Source organism: Eulemur rufifrons, chromosome 9 (assembly GCF_041146395.1).
Source record: "Eulemur rufifrons isolate Redbay chromosome 9, OSU_ERuf_1, whole genome shotgun sequence".
NCBI lineage: Eukaryota > Metazoa > Chordata > Mammalia > Primates > Lemuridae > Eulemur > Eulemur rufifrons.
In genome coordinates, this window is record NC_090991.1 from 12,595,222 (window position 1) to 12,618,325 (window position 23,104).

Sequence of the window (23,104 nt, forward strand, 5' to 3'; positions counted from 1 at the left end):
AACTTCCATTTTCAAATAAAGGTTTTTATTTCCTGTAGCTTATTTTTGTGTCTTTGGAGAATGCTTTGGCTGCAGAGGTTCACTATGTGCCGGGCTGTAAAGCAGACACCTGGACGCGGAGGCAGGTGGAAGCCTCGCCCACCTGAGCCAGAGAGGGGAGACTGGAAAGCTCCTGAAACAAGGCAGAGAGTCTGGACTTGACCCTCCAGTGGACAGGCTGCAGGAGGAAGTGCTTAGGATAGGGACAGCTCCAGGGGACAGCGCCCAGGCCATGCTGAGTGGGGACAAGGAGAGGCCGGCAAACGCACCCAAATGAGCTCTCAAAATTGCTATCATTATCTTTATGGGAACAAGCGGAGCCATGACCATGGCATCATGGAATATAGGCTAGCTTGATTAAATTACCTCCTCCTGTGCCTCATTTTATTCATCTATAAAATGGGAATGATAACAATGGTATCCATCGCACACAGATGATGAAAGGATTAAATAAGTTAATACGTGGAAAGCACTTACAGCAATGCTCTGATATGTGCTCAATAAATGTTAGCTTTTATTATCATTTATTTATTTTTTTGGGGGGGAGGGAGTGGTAGCAAATAATCCACTACACTCATATCAAATATAAATGTATTCTTAGTAGTTCCTGTAAATCACATTCCACTTTGCCTGTGGAAAAAAAAAGGAGATGTAAATTATTTCAAATAGACACGTACATACTTTAAAATATTGAGTTTATTAAAAAAATCAGTACAGTAAAAACTGCCACAAATTACTTGACACTAGCAACGACAGGTGCTCCTATCAATTCAAGTGCACAAATTTAACTCCCCAGGTTAAAGACCTGTAATTTCCCTTGAAGCTCTTTAAGTTCTGAAGTTATATACAATTAAGCAGGAAAACATTAACATTAAATGAAAATCAATTTTGCACAAATAAGTGTGATCAAGCAGCTTAAATTATCACCTGAAATACTTCTACTTTAGAGAAAAATCCCAGATGACAACACTGTGTATGTTCTAAAAAGATTCACATTATTCCCTGGGGGGTGTCTCTTGGCATTCTTTTCCCACATTTCTTTGACCAAGCCTCAGGCAAAAAATTGAGGAAAACTTTTTCCAAGCAGTGGCCTTATTCTTACGCGCATTCCTTTTCTTTTTCTGAATTCAGAGTTTCTGAAAACACAGACCCTTTTCTCTTGGTAAAACAAGACTTGTGAGGCAGTTGAGGACCCAGCTACTGTGTTTCTGAAGTTTCTTCCTTTCTCTGGGGAGACACAGAGGTCTACACACCATCCTTCTGTTCTCTCCTCCCACATGGGGGTCCTGCGTGCTGTGGAAATGTAGACATTTCTGATCTCATCAGAGAAAGAGTGAGCTCTGCACCTTTAACCAGGCACAGGAGGAGGCCTGGTCCTCTCCTGACGTCCCCAACTTCCTCTGAATTCAGACAGAGTTTTTTATACCAGAATGTGTCAATGCACAGCAATAAAAGACATTTAAGAACTAAAAATGTGAAAAATCACCCAGGACTTGAACATTAAAATGTGCTTGTTATGCGCACTGACAACTGGGGGGCTCCTCTTTTTAATAAGCTGCAGCAGAGCAGGTTTGGCAGCATAAGCAAACCGTGCTCCACCTAAGTCTACAGCCTAGCAGGGACAGGGGTCCTGACAGCAATCGCTGAAGCTGCGAAACATGAGCCTGCTGATGGGACCAGCTAGTGACTGCACTTGTGTCGGCATCAGCGCCAGCTGTGGGTTCAACAGGAATCTGATCCCCTGTGTGAAATACACTTATCTGTTACCTTTCAGAACATTGCGATCACCAAACTAAGCCAGAGGAAGGAACATAGTATTTTCAATGGAGAAATTATACATTCTGAAAATATTATATTGTGTTAATCAATTCACATTTCTTGGGCACTGATAAATGTAACAACATTCCATCATAAACTTCCAGAACCATTGCTATGACAAAGAGAAAATGCAAAGCGAGGACGACCTCATCGGCATTTCCTTCCTTTCAGTGGGCAGCACCTTCTGGCCAGACGGACAGCTGAGGATAAAGATTTCCTGTGGGCTAAACCGAGGATGGTGCCGTCCCTTCTCCAGTGTGATACGAGGGCCCCGCCTTGCAGAGCCTTCATGTAGCAGCCTCTAAGAATTCTGAGGTGAACACAGCTTCTGCATAATCTTCACACATATCCTGAAGTTCAGCAGCAACGGCCTCCAGCGCTTCATCTACCAGCTCTTCCGAAAAGCTGGAAGACAGACAACACAGCCAAAGGTATGTACGGCCAAATATGGGAGCCATTCTTCCACTCAGTCGGGGAACTTAACAAGACAATTCTAAAACGTAAATATAAACTGAAAAGGCCAAGAATAGCCAAGGTACTTCTGAAGAAGAAAAATAAGGTGAGAGGCCTTGCTCTCCCAGATATAAAGATGGTGGTGCTTAGATCTCGAAGTCCTGCTAGAAGGAGGGGCCTGTAACATACACAGAATGGTGGACCGCATCCTCCAGGCGTTGGAAACCAGAGGTAACGGAAAGTAGCTGCAACCCAGCACCGCCTCTGACAGCTGCCTAAGACAGAGGAAAGGGTGTGTGCCTCCCCCTGGGGGCGGGGATGGGATACTCCACATTTGTGTTCCTCCGCTCTCTAAACACACATCTCCCCCGCCCCCCCCAACTGTTTGAGAGTATGTTGCAGACTTGATATCCCTTTTAAATAACCATGGCACAATTATAAAAAATCATAAAATTAACATTAATATAAAACTATAATCTTATCTACAGACCTTATTCAAATTTTCCCAACTGTCCACGTAATCACCTTTAAAAGAAAACTTTCTCTAGTCCAGGATTCAACCCAGGATTACATGTTACATCTAGTTATATCTCTTTAGTCTACTTTAATCTGAAATAGTTCTTCAGTCTTTGTCTCTCGTGACCTTAACATGTTGTAAGGGCAAAGGCTGTTTTGTAGAATGTCCCTTAATTTGGGTTTATCTGATGTTTCCTTATAATCAGATTCAGGCTATACACTTTTGGAAAAAATGCCACAGAAGGAATATTATGTCCCTTCAGTGCATGATGATATCTATCTGCCCCATTGCTAATAATTGTTAATTTTGATCACTTGGTTATGGCGATGTCTGCCAGGTTTCTCCCTTGAAAAGCGGCTATTATTTTCCCTTTGTAATTAATAGGTATATTAGAGTGAGATACTTTGCGACTATGTAAATATCCTGTTTCTCATCAAACTTGCCTGAATCAATTATAGCAGGGCTGCCAAACACTGATTTTCTAATTCCATCGTTCCCTCTCCATTTGATGGTTGGCATTCTGCTATAATGAAGAGCTTTCCCTTCTTCCTTATTTATGTATTCATTCATTCATTCTTTCATCACTTTGGCCTTACAGATTTTCATTTTATTCAACAGTTTATAATCTGTGACAACTGTTACTCATTTTGATGCCTGAAAACATCCCAGACTTGGTCGACAGGAGCCCCTTCAAGCTGATGCCTGCATCCTCTGGACGTGTTCCTAGCATTCTTTGAGCACTTCCTTTCGGGCACAACATGATGCTTCAGGTTCATCTTATACTTTCCCAGCCCCAGATCCAGTCTGAGAACTGGCCACTGATCCAGTGAGCTCTGATACCTTTTCATGGAGAATAGTATTTAGAAACCAAGATCTGAGTACCAGGTGTGCTCACTGCTACTGGTGCCTCTGCTTCCAGGTCCTCTCAGCAGATCAACTAAGAAACACACAGGTACATGCACACCCCTCCCCCATATCCGTTTCTCTATCAAAAACCAAACATTCATAAGAGATACTTCCATTCCGATTCAACAGAGGATTCATCCTAGCCTTCCCCTGGAAACCTTGCTCCCAATATTTACAATGTACTTATTTGATCAATGCTAAACCGCAGAGAAAGCAGTTTCAGAATTGTAACCCACACCACTGTGTAAAAGAAACCTACTAACTAGAATTCAGTGATGTCTTCTCAGTATTCTTTTTTGTCTTTAGCCAGAGGGTATAGAGTCAAAATACTGCATTCAAAAGTTACTTAGGCTGGTTCTTATCTGTCTCCATTCCCTTTAGTATAATTATTTATTTAAAATACAGTTAGGTTCATGTACCTGTTTGCATTCCAATTTAGGGTTCCCTGCACCCTTGTTGATTAGGAGGGGATGAATAGGAAATATTAATATGGTTCCAAAAGTCAGAATTACACAAAAAAGGTAAACGCAGATAAGTGTCACTCCCCCTCCCTCTCCATCCCTTCTAGCCCATTCCCACTCCAGTTGTATTTTTGTTGTTGTTTTTGCTAATCTGGCACTTTTTTGCCTTAATTGGCATGTGAGGTCCTTTTTCATTTAATGTTATTCTGATATATACTAGGTATTTTCTATTTGTCTCTTTGTTCTCTCTTGTTTTAGATTTTGTAGTATTTTATTACATTCTCTCCTCTCTATTAACTTGGATATTATACACACTTTTATTCTTTTGGTGGTCACCCTAGATGACAACAAGCATCCATGACTTAACATCCAACATTAATTGATAGTCTTTTTCTCAGACAATGCAAGAACACTAACTCCATTCATCCCCTCATGACTTAGATCTTATACACTATTGTTATTGTGTATTTTAAATGTGTGTATATACACACACATATATGCCCATAAGACATTATTGTTACATATTGTTTATCATTGTTTCACACACCCAGTATTCATTTATCTACATATTTACCTTTTTTAAAAAAATTCATGCCTTCCTGTATTTCTGACCTTCCGTCACTGTTTTCTTTTTGTCTGCAGAATATCTTTTAATATTTCTTATTTCTGGAAATATTTTCCTCCAGTGAAGGTCTACTGGTATTAAATTTTCTCAGCTTTGTTTATTTGGAACCTCTCTTCTCATCTTCCTTCTTGATATATATTTCACTGGGCTTAGAATTCCCAATTGGTAGTTCTTTTCTTTGGGAACTTTTAAAGATATGCCAGGTCTTCTAGCTTCTACTGTTTTTGTTTCTTTTTTTCTCTTCTTTTTATTCCTCCAGCTGATTTTAAGGTTTTCTCTGTCTTTTATTTTCAACAATACTACCATATGGCTAAGTATGGGTTTCTCTTTATTTGCTTGGGTTTTTTGGAGCTTCTTGAATCTATGGTTTGATGTCTTTTGTTACTTTGGGGAACTGATAGTCTATCTCTTTGGATGTTGTTTCTGACTCATCATCTCTCCTCTCCTTCTGAGACTCCAACCACACATATATTAGACCTTCTCATTTTATCCCCTATGTCCTTTACCCTCTCTTCTTTTTTTCATCTTTTTTTTTGTGTCTCCATGTATCACTCTGGATATTTTCTTCTGTCCTATGTTCCAAGTCTCCAATTTTTTCTTCTGTTGTGTTTAATTCACTATTGAGTCCATCCAATGAATTCCTTATTTCAGAAATCGTATTTTTCATTCCAGAATATACATTCGGATTTCCTTTACTTCCCAGTTCTCTGCAAAAACCCACATTTCTACCTTTTATTTCTATGAACACACTAGGCACCATTATTTTAATGTCTGTGTCTGATAGATCTAATATTTAGAGATGCTGTAGGTCTCTTCTTGTTCTTGTCTCTCTATAGCCTGGTTATTTTTCACCATATGCCAGACATTGTATTTGAAAATTATAGAAATAAGATGATGTTATTTTCCTCCAGAGAAAATTTATGTCTGCTTATGCATGGTGCCTGGGCGGGCACTAACAATCTAGAATCACCTCAATCCAATCGCAGGAAGTGAGATAATTTGGAGCTGAGTTGAGTCCCTGAGAAGGCCTGTTAATATCCAGATCATCTGTACTTCCAGAGTGCAGTCTTCCAGGGTCCCAATCAAAAGCAAGGAAAGTGCACCAGGACAATCCCCGAACTTTGGCAATCCTTGGGTTGCAACCTCTGTCCCCTGATCCGAAAAAGCCGTCAAAAGTGCTGCTCGTCCCCCTCCACGCTGACTCTCCAGTGCCAAACGACGGGCTAAGCTTCCTGGGTCTCTGTCTTCTCCAGGATCCCGGCCCAGTTCCTCTTCACTACCCAGTTAATGTTTTGATGCCTTCAAGCATATATATTTTGTTTTTAATACAGCTTTTCTATTAATAGTTATCCTCTGTGGGAGAGATGGTCCAAATTACCAAGTGCGTCATTACTAGAAACAGATTACCTCGTTTTTATATTTGCTTCACTTTCTATTAATATATTCCTGTCAATAATTTAACCCCAAACTGTGAGAGAAATACAAAGGTGTTCCCAATACATTCTAACACTTCAGGTAATGTATCTATTTTTTTCTTTTTAACCTTCTCCATTCTGCCTTTCCTCTTGGGAATCATGCTCTCTGGAGTCCTCTGTCCCTACTCTAATCTAGACTAGCTGCTTTCAATGCTCACTGAAAGATTCTTTTCCTGGAAATTGCTTTTGCCGTTTTTCTGGAAGTCCCATAGTAGAGTCTAAGTCTCCTAAATCTCAAGCTTCCTCTTTCTTAAGGTACTCCCTTGCATTGGTGGCATACATCACACAGTAGCTTACTGAGAAACAGTGCCTGGGAACTAAATTTTTGGACACTTTGCATGCTTAAAATGTTTTTATTCTATCTTTGATAATTCAGCTGAGCACAAAATTCTAGGTTAAATATTGGAAGTATGCACTAATATCTTCTAGCTTCCGGTGTTGCTACAGAAAACAATATGCCATTCTCCCTTCTGATTATTTGAATGTGTCTGGTTTTCCCTCTCTGGAATGGTTCGTCATCTTCTTCTTACACTGGGATGCTCAAATTTCCTTTGGATAATTATATGCCATGGTGTGTTCTGTTCTATTCATTCACTCACTCACAGTGGAAAACTGATGAATCCTTTCAATCTAAAGACTAATGGCCTTCTGGGAAATTTTATAGTATTTCTTTGATAATTCCCGATGCCTCCTTTTGTTCTTTTCCCATATTCTGGAACTCCTATTATTCAGATGTTGGATCTAGAACAACCCTCTAATTTTTAAAAATCTTTTTCTTCTCTACTATCTAACTCTTTGTCTTTTATTCTACTGCCTAAGAGATGTGACTTTTTTCTTTGAATCCTTCTAGAGAACTTATTTCAGCTATTATGTTTGTAATTTCCAAGAACTATTTTTTTTTTTTTTTTTTTTTTGAGACAGGGTCTTTCTGTGTTGCCCAGGCTAGAGTGCACAGAATGCAGTGATGTCATCATAGCTCACTGCAACCTCAAACTTCTGGGCTAAAGCGATCCTCTTGCCCCAGCCTCCCGAGTAGCTGGAACTATAGGTGTGTGTCACTAGGCCTGCTTATTTTCCTATTTTTCTGTAGAGACGGGGTCTCGCTCTTGCTCAGGCTGGCCTTGAACTGGTGGCCTCAAGCAATCCTCCCGCCTCAGCCTCCCAAAGTGCTAGGATTACAGGCGTGAGCCACCTCGCCCAGCCAAAAGTTCCTTTTTTTATAGTATCCTGTTCTTTTTTTCATGATACAGCAACTTCACTTTGTTCTCGGAGAATATTAATTCTAGTTTGTTTGTTTTTAATGTTCTACTCTGCTCTCTGCATTGTCTCTGCTTCCTCAGAGTTCTTCTCATCTGTTATAGCCTACATATCTTTCACGGTTTCCATCAACCTCTGGTCATCTCGGCTGCCTGCTCACTTTCAAGACTGAGAATTTCAAAAAGCCCATTTTCTGGCCCACCTGCATCCACGCCTTCACAAGCATCTGCGGCTGCCAATTCCCGAGTCCTACTAAGGGTCTTCTGCGCAGATAAATTTAGTTCTTGACTTCATCCTCGTTAGGCACTTGGCTTTTCTCTGGCCTGCTAAATCATTTGCCATTTGTCTAACTGCTTTATGGCCTACAAATTTTTATTCATATTTCCTGTATGCTGTCATTTATGGTATCATGCCTTTTACTCATCCTTTTAGTGATATACAATAGGAAAGGAATGCAGGAAGTAGAGATAAATACATATGTTCAATCTGTCCTTTTTAACCAGAAATCTCCTGATTTTTCTTCAAACCAGGAATCTTTAAGAGTTTGCTTTCATTAAAACCATTATCACCTTAAGTTTTCCTTTCACAATCACTCTTTTATTTGCATCCAGTTTATATCATCTGCTCAGTCTGTCGCTGGAATAGTGCTTTTCTTCATGTGTAAGGAGGAACAGAGAGAGTAAAAGAAAGAAAACACTCAGCTTCTGCCTCACCTAAGAGGCTAGCAGATGAAGTCAACTGTCTTTGGATACTATTTCAAAATCTGATCAATACCACTCTCATCTTTGGAACATTCAAATAAGAAATAAAAATAGGCGAGATTAAAAAAAATAGAGCTAGAATATTCAGATGCACGGTTACTTGGGGTCAAAAGATAGCAGAGGAAAACATCTATAAAAATCTAGGCATATTTTAATAGCTCTATCCTCTACATTTTAGCCTATTATGACTTATAAGCTGAGAGAGCTTTTCCCTACCTCTATATAACAACTATGAACAAAACATCTCATTTTATCAGGTGCTAAGAACACACAAAGAAGAGTCTATCCTCCTTGGCTTGCTGTTGCATTTTCCAGTGTGCCTCCTAGCCTAACTGTTCCAGACAGATTATGGGAAACTGAGTTAGTATGCTACAAAATTCTGGGTTAACACATAGAAGCAAGTCAAGTTTACTTCTTCTCTTCCCCAGAAAATCCTTCAGAGCACAGGTGAAGACAACTGTGTACCTCAACCAAAACAAAACGTCTCAGATACTTTGAAGCGGTACCAAATATTAAAGAGAAGTCTCAGGACTTCAGGTTAAACCTGAGGGCTCAAACATACGCGATTATCCCTGATGCCACCCCAAATCCCACTTAAATAAAGGAAAATATATCAACAAATTCATAAATCTTTGAGGAAAAAAAAGACAAAAGTAGATGAGAAATGTCCAAACTTTTCAGAAGATAAAAAGCACATGGAAGACTCGTAATTGATTTATAGCAGTATAGAGGAAATACAGAGAAAGGTGAAACCAAATAGTCTGTAGGGAGACTCTTGCCTAGCAAAGGCAAGCTGTCCTACAAAACATCAGAAAGGCTCAGGTAGTAAGAGTACAGAGATTCATGAATGTGGTGTGAGGTATGGGATAGAAAATGAAGAGGCTGAAAATTTGCAGAATAGTTAGACTGACTGATCTCCACTCCTACTCCCAGCAGCTAAGTGACAATCCCTTCTCCACCCCCACAAAAGAAAGAAGGTATATATTCTTTGGAAAACATAAACCAGTAATTTTAAACTCAGCCAAGTTATCAATCAAGTTTGAAGGTAAACACGTTGAAACTTGTAAGCCTTAAGAAATTTCCTCCAATACACAAACCAGGATATGCTCCATCAAAATAAGAGAGTAAACCAAGGAAGAGGAAGATGGGGCACTAGAAAATAAGGAATCTAATACAGGGGGAGGTGACCTAATGCTCAGGGTGACGATGAACGGAAATCCCAGGATAAGGGCCATATACAAACCTGGGGAGTCGCCAGCCCAGACTGGGGTAGGAGGAAAAAGGGTCTCAGGAGAAAAAAGTAAGGGTGGCGGTTAAGAAACAGAGATTAACTGATGTTTTGGATCATAAGGAAAATTATATTGACAGGTTGTTGGCTAGTATGTGGGGAAAGTTAATAAATATATTACATAAAAGATGAGCAAATAAAAAAAGAGGTAATTATTAACTCCTAGAATATGTTTAAAACTTGTTTAAGAAAGAAATGTAGTATACTACTTAATGACAAAAAATATCTTGCATGTTTATACTAAGGTCAGACCCATGAGAAATTTAAATTTGGGCCCTATTTAAAAAGAATGGATTTACACTTATCTTTTAATTAAGTATTTCGTACATAAAAGGAGGCTACCCATTTTTCACATATTTAGTAGATGTGGGATCCTGTTTTATGACTCCACAAAACTGTTACTACCTTTCTCAGGGGAGGTAACCAAAAAAGGGAGAAGGGTTAAAGAAAATGTTGCAAACTCAGGCACCTGCTGCTTGTAAAGGCAAGTTTGTCCCAACCATGAAGATTTCATGGTCATGACTGTTTCCTGCCGAGCAATATTTTGTGTTCTCTGACGGGACATCACCCTCATTAATAGCAACAGGAAATCAGCCCTTACTTGACTACTGAATATTGTGCCTCTGTTGTTAGGAGCTGAATGTTTGTATCCCCCCCAAAATTTACATATTGAAGCCCTAACCCCCAATGTGACAGTATTTGGAGATAAGGGCTTTTAGGAGATAATTGGGTTTAGATAAAGTCCTGAAGGTGGAGCCCTTACAAGAGGAGGAGGAGAGGCCAAAGCTTGCTCTCTCTCTGCCACATGAGGACACAGCAAGAAGCCAACCATCTACATGCCAGGAAAAGGGCCCTCACCAGACACTGAATCCACTCACACCTTGATTTTAGACTTCCCAGCCTCCAGAACTATGAGAAATAAATTGCTGTTGTTTAAGTCACCTAGTCTACAGTATTTTGTTATGGCAGCCAAAGCTGCTAAGACACCCTGCCTAGGAAGGGGAGGCTACAGGGCACTTTTTCAGGTGTTTTATGGTCTCCCATATCTGAAAAAAAGGCAGTTAGCAGAGAAAGCTTGTCCACTAGCCCAAGAAATATCATCCGAACTTCAGGGCCCAAAGCATGGAACGAGACCTTGGCTAGTCCTTTCTCCAGCTTTTCCTAAGGTCTAAAATTTGATACCTGGCTCCTAAACAGAAGACCATAACATTTCACTAACCTTTCAGCTATCAGCCATGGGTTGAAGGAGCCTATGGCCTCGTGGGATACCATCCGGAGATACTGCTCAAAACGGCTACAGTAGTCACCAATGCTGTGCCGCATACCCGGTGGGACAAAGAGGAGAGCTTGGCCTTCTTTCCGTTGAGAATCTTCTGCAAAGGAGGGAAGGGGAGCCTCTCTTTTCTCTGATCTCTCCTCTGTTCCCACACTTTCATCCAAGGAACTGAGAACAAATAAAAATGATGAAAGCATTCGAGATCATCAGCAAGCAAGGGTAAGCTGTTAATTTACCCTCATGGTTTTATAACCAAAGGCTCACCTGCATTTCTCTTTCTCGCACTGAACAAAATGCAACATTCTATCACCACTCGCTGGTTCCCCTTTACACTAGACTAACCCTTGACGCAATAGGAATACCTACCCTTAGACAAAAGAGTTCTTAAAGCAAACCCTGCAGTAAATATCAGTGTAACCCACATATACCAATGTGGTGCTTTCAACAATACAAAACAGCTAAATGTTACTGAATACTGAAAGGTGTTATTGGATCCTGTAAGGTTCCTTAAGATGCAACACAATCAATCTTACAAATATGCTGTTTTACTGATCTATCTTAGAGTTTGGCAAGATTTTGCTCAAAAGAAGAATTTCTCCCTGTCTTAAGGAAATTGAAGGATTTCAAAATTTAACAACATCAAAGGCCACCAACTAGAATGAAACCAGTGTCACTGCCACTTACTTGCCATTACAGGGCCTTTCTAACACGATGTTCACGGCTGGATCCTTTCGAGCTACTGTCTTTGTGATCTTGATTGGATGAGGAGGCAAAGGCATTTGGCTTACTGCTGGGATCTGTTGGTCTAGAAAGGAGAGGCATAAAATGACTGCATATAAAGAAAAGTCAGTGTCCATATTAGAGCTGTCATGGTGGCCAACAACCTGTAAGGAAGTCAGATGTAAACCTCTTAAGCACAATGGGCTTAGCTAGCAGTGCAATGAGGAAAATGCTCCTGTTTTAAATGCAAAGGTAAATTTAAAAGTTAACAAAGAAATAAACCAATGAGGAATCAGTTTTAAGAAATAACGAACTCATTCCAAAGCCTCAGCTTGCTCTGAGAAGGCTTCTTGAAAAGGTCTATGCAAAGCCCCAGGCTATGCGGGTTCCATTAGGACCCAGCCACCCACTCAAGGAGTCTTAAGCAGTTGGGCTTGTTTTTTAACCTTTAAATGCTTTGATTACTGAAGAAGAAAAAAAAAACCACTCACACCTGAACACTTAATTAGCTGATTTAATTTGTCTCTGGGCATTGCTGGAAAAATCTACATGATGATAGTCAAAACATTAATTTATTAACTATAACTTGCAGGCTTGACAGCTCTTCTGAGTTTTACATTATTTATAGTTTTAAGTGTATTTCAAGTATAGGAAGAAAATTTGTCCTTAAGTAGGGAGTGTCTATATGTTAAGTAATTTTCTCTAACTCATATTATATGCTTATGATTTCCCACTGGCAGACAGAAATACTGCATAAGTCAGTTTTTGTAATGTTGCACAACCCAAAGATCACTTTAAATTTGGTTTTGTGATACAATTAAACAAACAGGGAGTACAAGTGGAAACAGGATTCTTACTATGATTTTATGATTCTGGAAGTGTCCCAAAACTCATTTCAGTTCTTAGTGTTCTAAAGAGCTCCTTTTGAAATGCATTCCTAGACTATCTGCAGAGTCACAGATAGTGACTAATGATTTAAATCATCCCTGATAAAAGAGAACACTAAGTCCTCTGTAAGACTGTCTTCTACGTGACACAACCTAACTTTGTGGCCAAAGGCCAAGCCATCCATGAAACAAATTGCCCTTCAACATCTGCCTTTCCTCTGCTTCCACACAGAAAGATGCTAAAATGCCCACTGACTGGCTAAACAATGATGAGAAGGGCCCTCGCTGCGCCAGCCCTGTGCTAGATGCAGTGCGGAGCACACTGACTACGACAAACTCTCCCGGCCTCAAAGAATCTGTGGCTTACTTGGGAGAGAGAAGACATCTTCACAAACTGTTCTAATACGTGGCAGAACAGGCCAGAAAGTGCCATGGGCGTTCATGGACAAAGAGGGGAGGATGGGAAGAAAGTTCCAGTACAGGGATACAGGGAAAGCACTGCACAAGTAGAGTAGGATCATATGAGGTCGGCCTTGGAGAATGATTCTGTTGTTACATGAGGATAAAAATGGAGGCCAGAGAAGGGCTGGAAGGAAGAGAGAACGACATGAGCAAAAACCAGAGTGCTTGAAAACACAGAACACATACGAGGAAAAAATCAGTGTTTTGTTTAGATTGCTCTTCTGTCAAAATTTGACAAGGAGAATACTTTTTCTAACACAAAACTCCAAACTCATATTTTAAAGTAATTACATGTGACATATGCTGCTATTGTAAACCTTCTGTACCCCCAATTTCCTTTACATCCTAGTAAGTGTAGTACTTATAGTGCTTAAGTTCCTTTAAAGGTAATGTTTAACCATACTTTATTCTCCTCCTTTCGTTGAGTAAGGCAGTAAGTGATAAGCATGGGTCAAAGAGAATTTGAGTAACACTTCCCAGGCAAAATTGTGATAGCAGCCTAACAATTGTAGCCAAAATACACATGTATAAATTTTGAAGAGTGGAGGAGAAAAGCAAAGTCTCTTCCACAAGTGGTGCTAGAACAAATGGATATCCATTAGGAAAAAACAAAATGAACCTCAATCTCTACCTCAAATCATAGGCAAACTTTTACTCAAGATGGATCATAGACCTAAATATAAAAACTAAAACCATCAAGTTTCCAGAGAAAAGATTCCAATAGAATCAACTTGAGGGTAAATAAAGGTTTCTTAGGTCATAGAAAGCAAAAACCATACTAGAAAAAACTGATGTGACTTTATCAAAATTAAAAATGTCTGTTCATAATAAAACACCTTCGAGAAAATAAATAGGTGGGTCATAGATGGGGAAAAATATTTGCAAAACATCTATCAGTAGATTAACGGCTCCCAGAGATAAAGGAAGGAAGAATGGGGAGTGACTGCTAGTGGATACAGGGTTTCTTTTTAGGGATGAAAATGTTCTGGAATTAGACAGTAGTGATGTTCGCACAACTATGTGAATATACTAAAAACTACTGAACCGTACACTTTAAAAGGGTGAATTATATCTCTTTAAAGTTATTTTAAAAAACAAAACCATATATCTGACAAAGAATTTACACCCAAAATACATAAAGATTTCCTACAACTCAAAAATAAAAAGAGAACTCAATTAAAAAAAAATGGACAAAAGATTTTGGACACTTCACAAAAGAAGATATACAAATAGCTAATCATCAGTTGAAAAGGTTCTAAATTTCATTATTCCTCAAGGAAATTAAATTAAAACCTCAATGAGATGCTGCTACAAGCTCACCAGAATGGTTACAAGCCGCCAATGCTGGCAAGGGTGTTGAGCAACGAGCTCAGTGCCGATGAAGTGTTGATGAGAGTGTAAAATGGGAAAGCCACTTTGGTAAAGGATTGGCAATTCTTTATAAAGTTAAACACACACCTATCTTATGACCTGGTAAGTCTACTCTTAGGTATTTATTTGTCCAGGAGAAATAAAAACTTATGTCCACACAAAAGCTGTACATGAATATATTCATCGCAGATTCATTCCTAATAGCCCAAAACTTAGAAGCAGGAAGAAACAAGGAATAGATTTCCCCCTGGAGCCTCCAGAGTGAACTAACCCTGCCAACACCTTGATTTCAGCCCTTTAAGACTCACTTTGGACCTCTGACCTCAAGAACAGTAAGAGAATAAATATGTGCTTTCAGCCACTAAATGTGTGGCTTAAACCTGTTATAAACTTAAATTTGTTAACAGCAGCAACAGGAAATAAGCAACATAGATAAATCTATAAAACACTATGCTGAATGGAAGAAGTCTAGACAAAACAATATTTACTGTATGATTCATTTGTATAAAATTCTAGAATAATCCAAACTAACTATTTTGGCACAGGTGTTGCCTGGGTGGTAGGGAACTGACTGGGAAGGGGCATGAGGAACTTTCTGAGGTGATAGTTCTGTATTCTGATGGAGGTTTGGGTAACAAACAGGAATCCATTTGTCAAAACCCACCAAATGAAACAGGATCTGTGTATTTTATTATAGGCAAATTTTATCTCAAAAGGAAAAAAAACTGTAAATAAATATTAAACTCTAGTTGATGATACATATGTTGAATGTTTAGAGGTAAAATATACTGACGTTTGCAACTTACATTGAAGTGAAAAGATAAGATGAATTTATGGATGGATACAGGGATAAACAGATATATAACCAAGCAAATAGAGCAAAATGTTAACTGTATAAGCCAAAAGGTGGGTATATGAGTGTTTACTGCACATTTTTTTCAACTTTTCTGTATGTTTGAAATTTTTCAGAATAAAATGATGGGAAAAAATTGGGGGGAAACACCTACCATTTTTTCCTTCCTGCATCCAAAATTGAGGATCAGCATATACAATTTTGTTATATCTTTGGCGAATTGTCTCCTGGTATTTCTTTTAAAAAAGAAAAAAGTTTAATTTATGAGAAAAAATGAGTTCCATAACAAACCAGAACTAGTAAGGATGTAAAAGTTCAGTAGACACAATTGATACAGACACACTGCCAGAAATGGGCATCTGCCAGGCCAGGAAGTAATTAGTTCAGGATGCAAGGCCTAAAATAAAATGAAGCAATTTACATAACTGCAGTCTAGACCAGCACCGTCCACTAGAACTTGCTGCAGTGATGGAAATGTTCTGTATGTGCCCTGTCCAATACAGTAACCATGAACTATTGACCACTTATAGTGTGTTTAATTTTAATTAGTTTACATTTCAATGGGCACATGTGGCTAGTGACTACTGTTTTGGACACCTCAGATCTACACAGCTATCCCCAAGAAGTGGAAATTGATTACAAGACTGGGATAAACTACGTATCTTTACATTTTCAAAACCCAACAAAAAATTGTCTTCCCCTATAATGTTTCTATTTAGCAGCAAGGCAGAAATGAGACTTAATCATGGTGCAATTAAAAAGAAAATGCTGAATCAGGAGTCAGGAGACCTGGATTCTCATCCTAGCTCTACCAGGAATTTTTTTTGTAACCTTGACGATATCACTCACTTCCTTATTGTGCCTCAATTTCTTGCACTGAACACTCTAGGGGTTAGGCTGGGTGAAGTAGTATCATAGAAATTAAAGGAGGTAAAGTTATTTGTAATTTGATAGGACCACACTCCAACAGGATAGAAGCGGCAACTGAATAGCACTTACAAGAGGATGGATGAAAAAGCTTATCGTCCCATTTGTGGGACAAGGCCCTGGTCTCAGCCTTTTTGGAATCACATATCAATGATATCAGGGGGAGAATAATAATGATCACTTACTGGATTACAAGTCGGGTAGTTTGCTGAATACTCTATGCCTCATTTTATCTTTAAAAACGCCCTACTTATTAGAGCGGGTAAGTGACTATATCAAGGTCATACACTTTGCTGGCAGTAGAGCTGGGATTTAAAACCAGGACCGTGTGACTCTGATGCATGCGGAGCCTCACTCAGCAGAGGCCAGCCCCCAGTGGCAAGCCAGACCAGTAGCCCCAGACCTTACCTCCATTTCCTCCATTCGGAGCATCATGATTTCCAGGTTGGCACTGTCCTTGCTGTCACCCAAGGTGGCTAGGGTTTCAGACCCCAAGATCTTAGCATGAGTCATAGTCCAGAGCTCCTGAGCCGTATCTTCCAAAAATTCATCCAGCTGCTGAATGTTGCTGGATTTGGAATCAATGGCTGTAGCCTACAAAACAAGGTGTGTGGCGGGGGAAGGGGGGCAGGGAGGTGTGGAAAGGTGATACAAAGAAAACAGAAAAGTTTAAAGATTATTACTTGATCATAATAAACCAACAGCATACTGATCCAACCGGCAGAGTTTCTATGCTAAAACAAATCTCTCCTAACTCAGTAAATATTCAGGATTCTTTACCTTTACTTGAGACTCTGAACCTAGAACCTGCTTACCAGCCTTTCTTGAGCTTGTATCCTTCACATTCACAAAGCACTTTACAGTCTGCAAAGCATTTTTACATTGTATTTCTCTTGATTCTGATACGTGTCTATAATATGCTCTGAAAGAGGCTTTTGCAAAAAATGTCTGCTGGGGAAATGATCATTATTAGGCTATACAATGAGACATTTCTGGAATTAAATCCTGGTTCTACCCACTCAAGCCTGCAACTTTGGGCAAGTTTATTTAACCTCTCTGGGCCTGAATCCTCTCACCTGTACTATGGAAGTAATAATCTTACATTTCAGAGTTGTAAGGATTTCACAAGAGCTTACACGTTGGGACATTCAGCAGCACAGTGCCTGGTGTGAAATAAGACACTCAACAGATGGTTACCGCTATGGCGATTTAAGAAATATTTTAACAGTTCACAGAAAAAAATATATTAATGGCCAATAAAGCTATGAAAAAAATGCCCAACCTTAATCAAACTTAAAGAAATAAAAATTACGTTGAATAACCAATACAATAAAATTACAAAAAATATACAACCAATAATACACATCTAGTTAATTAAGATACGTGTCTGCATTTGCATGTGTCCACTTCCTATCTATAAAGAGTGGAATACCAAAAATACTACGTGTCATTAAAAAACAAAAAGAAGGTCTCAATGTGCTAGTATGGAAAAAGCACCAAAAAATAAGGAAAGAAGCAGGATACAGAACAGCAAATGGTATTTGTTTGCGGTGAGGTGTAACTTTTCATATTATACTTTTTATGAATTATTTGAATTTTTGGCCATGTGCATATATAAATTTTAATTCTAAAAAAGCTCATACATTTTGGAAAAATATATTTCACGTGCAGATTTAGTTAATGACAACAGCTGCAGTAACAGACAAATGTGTTATGACGGTCCCCTTCCAAGAGCTTTTTCCTGACGTCAGAGATCCTCTTGTCTATAAGTAAATCTGTGGAGAGCTATACTTCACTTGCAAATGTCTTCTCCATTTTAAAGGTGAGAATTCTGAGAATTTGCACTCAAGGTCCCACAGATCTTTTATAAGTTAACATAATTAAAAAAAATTTTCTACGTCATCATGTCAATTTCTTTGAGTTTGTTTGTTTGCTTTTGTTTGTTATTATTCATTTCTTTATAAACATTGACTCTTGGTTGCTGCCTGGCAAACTCTTTGCAATGATGTTGGTGTTTAACAACAGCCCAGAATTCTACATATTAGATAGAGTTACTTTTCTCTTTCATTAAATTAAAACCTTTTTATTCTGCCTGCCCCCCACAAACCATTTAATGCTTACAACATAATTCTTATATATAAGGCTCATCATTCCTAGCAATATTTAAACATGTCTGTTTTATTATCAGCATTTGTAATCACTTCATTTTCCTTGCATATTAAATGTATGGAGTTGTCTCCCTGAGTTAGACATTAGCTCCATTATTCTGTGAGGAAAAAAATATCGTTTGGTTGCCATGCTGCACAAAACTCCAAGCCAGAGCATACCTGAAAATTTGTAATGGCTAAATGCAGGCTTTTAAATTCCAGTCTTAGCAGCCTCACCTCACAGGAGATTTTGTCACAAAATATCGGTGTGATTAAATTATAATTATAGAGATTATGAAAATCTGCAGCTAAAATATTGCTTAATAATTAGAATAGAGATATAGTCTCAAAACCTATTTTCTTTCTGTTCCTAAGGTCATTGGACTGGTAGAACTTCATTCCAGCTTCCTTCTAACTCTGAAACCTCTATATTTGCTCTGCCCTTTATGTGCTCTGGGCAACTAATGCAATAAATGTCTTTCCAACGTCCACAAAGATTAAATGAATGTAACTTGCACCTTCTACTCTGCAGCCCTAAGCCTAGGCAAGGTAGGAACATTCCTACAAATATTAAAAACAAGTCCTCCAGAGGAAGAGTATAGGGTAGACAACAATAAAATGGTTTTATTTTTCTCAAATGTTCTTATTTTTTTCCTCGGCTGCCTTTTCTCTCTGCTAGGCCAGATACTGGTCACATATTAGGCACTCAGAACAAGCTTGCCTAACGATAAATATTAGGGCTTAAGTATAAAGGAAATTAGGCCAGTAATGAGTGAAACTAGGATGAATGAAAGGAAATGAGGGCGGCTATTCTTTTGCCACAGGCCATCAACATTCAGGGCCACACAGGGCATGCATACTCTGTCATCAGGAGGAGAGATAAAGAGCCACTGATGAAAACTGTGGCTCTAGAGATTTCTGTGCATTGTTTGCAAGGCTGATCTAAGTCATAATGCTAAATATACACATAGGAATTAACATGCCAAATGTGAAAAATAATTGTCACCCTTCTTGAGTAGGATAATCTAGTGTTTGCAAAGCAATCTGCATACCATTTTCGTTACAACTGAAGACATTATCATGCAATAATACCAGAATATCAACAGCACACAACACATACCTCCCGTGCAGGCTGGGCTGTTGCTGTGTTTACTGATGGACCGTCCTTCAAATGATTATTTGCTTCTGTAGAAGAACTGACTCTCTATTAAAAACAGACAAATACATTCATGGATTATAGAAATTTATAGCTCACATTAGTACAAATGAATTTTGTTACCAGAATAACTTCTGTGTGGAACTATTCATCAGCTTTAGCTACATTAGGCTTTTTGCAGCAATTCAAAGCACTTTGTCTTCATGAAAATAAATGTGCCATGTGTTGGTTTTGGCTTTCCACTCTTTCTTCCCTCAACTTTGTAAACATTGTCAGAGTAGCTGTGTGCTTTTTATGCAAGTCATTCAACTTCTCTGTTCTACAGTTTCCTCAATGATACCATGAGGAAATTGGACTATTCGATCTCTGAGAGCCCTCCTTAGTTCTATACTCCTGAGATTTCCATGGACTCTAATAATAATTTAACAGTTCTCAAACTAGAAATATAGAAGTTCAGTGGCTTGTTCAGGGATCCAGAATGTCATTCATTCCATTTTAAATTACAATATTGTTCTGTGGCCTCATCTATTCATACAAGCAAGACTGCTTCTATTTACAGGTCGGCTCTGCAGGGTCTGGCTACAGAATTTGGCTTAGTGCTTACAAAAGGGTGGCACAACCCCATGGTGATGCCAGATGTAATTTCATCTTCAAGAAAGTACTGGTTTGTGCACAGAAGCTGTCCTAACACCTCCCTCCTTGGGAAAAATAGAGCCAATTGTTCCAAACCACTGAGATAAAAGAGCACATTAAAATGGAAGCAGTTAATTGAACACTGACATCACAAATAGATCTATTTGATAATGAAGACTGCGATCTAAATTTGTTCACCAAACTGTAACCTCACCTTTTTCATAAGTGGGACTCTTCTCTCTTCCCCTTGTCTTTACCCCTTCCCCACAACGGAGGACACATCAATAATGTGCGGTGGTCTGGGGTGAGGCAGTGTGACCTCTGTAGTAACTGTTTTTACCCCAGAACTTCCAAAAGGCAAGCAAATGAGATGAACTAGATTACCTGGGCCTTCTCCAAGAGAGGCTTCAAACGCTCCAGAACAGACTCCTCAACCTTGTCTAACTGGGTGGCAGAAACACTATTTAGAAATGAAACTGAAAATTAAAATCAAAAGCAAAAAATATTCTATTTTGCATATTTATCACTCCAACTGAAGGGAAATACAATGATTATAAAAACTACAGAGCTTCTCTAAATGTGAATAGCCATACAAATCTCCCGGGGATCTCGCTGAAACGCAGATTCTGATTCAGGTGGTCTGAGTGAGGCCTGAGACTCTGCATTTCCAACAAGCTCCCAGGTGATGCAACACCGCTGGTCCTGGACCTCACTCTGTGCACAGGGGTTTAGGAAGGATCTGAAGAAGTGTGTTAGGCTCTGAGTATACTTTAAAAAGATAATGGTTGCCTTTAAATAACTAAAGAGTTTAGTAGACTAAACAAAACAAAACAAATTTTGTTCCCTACCCCAAACCCTACTAAAATAATAGTAGAGTTAGATATAAACCCACAAAGACAAGGAGAAATAAAAAATGGTCCTGGAAAACAAAGGACAAAAGTGGTAACTATTACTACCTTAGCTGACCTGAGAAAGCTGACTTCTAGGCCAGTAATGGGAAAAACTGAGAACCCACACAATTTGCACTGCTGACTTAGCCAAGCACACGACTTGTAGTAGCAGCTGTATCTAGGCCTGGGCTAAGCTAGCAGGGGGCAGCTTAAAAAAATGAAGATAGGAGTCAAGTGATGTTTGAGAAATTAGACCCCCTAGTCCCTTTCCCTACTTCACACAACTGGACAGCTGCCTATCTCCAATTCTAAGAGAAGTCTGGTTGCTCATTCTCTGAAGGGTCTCTTGACTAGGGGCAGCCAATCACAGCTGAGGCTGTAGGTACCATGCTGAAAACAGGGGGATATATTTACAGCAGCTTTATTCATACTAACTAAAAATGAGAAACAATCCAAATGTTAATTCATAGGAGAATGAATAAACATACATTTAGTATTCACACATGGAATACTAATCTGCAATAAAGTGGATAAACTATACTCATGTATGTACAACGTGGATGAATCTCAAAGATTGTGTTGAGCAAAAGAAGCCAGACACAAAGGAGCAGATCTTGATGATTCCATTTATATGAAGTCCAAGAACAGGGAAGGTGATTTATGGTGAAAGAAATCAGAGAGTAGCTGCCTCTGTGAGGGACAGGGATAGTGTGGAGTAAGGAATGACCAGAAAAGACACGTGGGAACTTTCTAAGTTGATGAACATATTCTTTATCTTGATTAGGGTTTTGGTTACCCAGGTATATACATTTGTCAAAACTCACTGAACTATACCTTTAAGTTGTTTGCATTTTGCTACATGTAAATTGTAACATAATAAAAAGAAAAAAAAAAAAGACCCTAAAACTAAAATACTAAGTCCAACCCACATACTCAGAGTTTTCCATCAGTAGCCAGTCCCCTACAAATTCTAAAACCTCAGATATCTGGCCAAGGAGTACTAGATATCTAAGGAAGGAAAAGAAAGAGATTATGTAGGGCAAAGGGGGGAAAAAAAACTATTGTTAATATACTCAGAGAGAAAGAGAATTGCACTGTATCCATAAAAGAAAGATAGGAGACTACTAAGTAAGAGAAATCTGGAGATATAATAGAGCTCTTAAAGTTTAAAAATACTATAGCAGAAATGATAAACTCAATAGGCAGGTTAGATAATAAGTTTGAAAAAATCTAGTGGGGCAAGATGGGGCTGCGGGGAGGAAAGAGAAGAAGAGAAGGAGAGAGAGAAAGAAAATAGAAAAAAAAAAAAGATAAGAAAATCAGACGACCAATTTGGGAAGTCCAACACCAAAGAACAAGAATTTCAGAAAGAGAGGACAGAGAAAACAGAGGAAAGAAAAACAAGTACAAAATAAAGCAAGAACATTTCTCAGAACTGAAGGACCTAAATTGCCATATTGAAGAAGTCTACAGATGAAGGAAAATACACCCACACTAAGTCCTATCACTATGAAATTTCAGAACACTGAGGAGAAAGAAGAGTCTATATGTAAGCTTCTAAAGAAGGATAAAAAGCAGAATTCAGATTTCTTACTGGAAACAAGACAATGAAACAATGCTTTAAAAACTCTGATCATATTTCTGCCTCTGGAGTGGTAGAATAAATGTACTTTCCCCTATTCTTCCTGTTAAGTATAACTAAGAACCTTGGACATTAAATATAAACAAACATAAGGGGAATAGGAAAGATGTTGAGAAGCCAGGCCAGCTAGGGACACTGGGGCCCAAAGAATGACATGGTGCTGAGTTTCCTGAGTTTTCTTTTTGCCTCATATATTTCAGACTGGGTGTTAGAGAAGCCAGCAACCTAGAAACACCAAGAGGTGCAGACAAACAAAACAAAACAAACAAAAAACCAATAAAAGCTCTCTTGAGCCAAAGGACCAAGAAAGTGGCAGCCTAGGAAGATGGAAAACTTTCAGAAAATAACTGCGCTACTGCCACCCAACACCACAGAACCACCTATGGCCACAGGCCAGCGAAGAGTGAGTGGAGAGCAAACAAGCACATGAAAAGATGTTCAGCAGCATTAGCCATTAAGGAAATACAAACTAAAATCACAATGAGATACCACTGCACATTTATCAGATTGTCTAAAAGACAACGTAGTGACACTTCCAAA

At 38.9% G+C, this 23,104-nt stretch overlaps 1 protein-coding gene across 5 annotated transcripts in view; it reads right to left on the minus strand.

The window, feature by feature from the left end:
- Nucleotides 1–529: 529 nt before the first annotated feature.
- The window catches only part of KIAA0753 (KIAA0753 ortholog), a 61,065-nt gene continuing 38,490 nt past the window's right edge, over nucleotides 530–23,104 (minus strand). For all 5 annotated transcript variants that reach the window (XM_069483431.1, XM_069483432.1, XM_069483428.1 and 2 more), the window contains 7 exons: nucleotides 20,417–20,492; nucleotides 19,364–19,447; nucleotides 16,505–16,690; nucleotides 15,324–15,405; nucleotides 11,561–11,681; nucleotides 10,820–11,044; nucleotides 530–2,262 (listed from right to left, as the gene is read on the minus strand). In XM_069483431.1, the coding sequence (XP_069339532.1) occupies nucleotides 2,145–2,262; nucleotides 10,820–11,044; nucleotides 11,561–11,681; nucleotides 15,324–15,405; nucleotides 16,505–16,690; nucleotides 19,364–19,447; nucleotides 20,417–20,492 (892 nt within the window). In that variant the 3' untranslated portion in view covers nucleotides 530–2,144. The remainder of the gene's footprint in view (nucleotides 2,263–10,819; nucleotides 11,045–11,560; nucleotides 11,682–15,323; nucleotides 15,406–16,504; nucleotides 16,691–19,363; nucleotides 19,448–20,416; nucleotides 20,493–23,104) is intronic.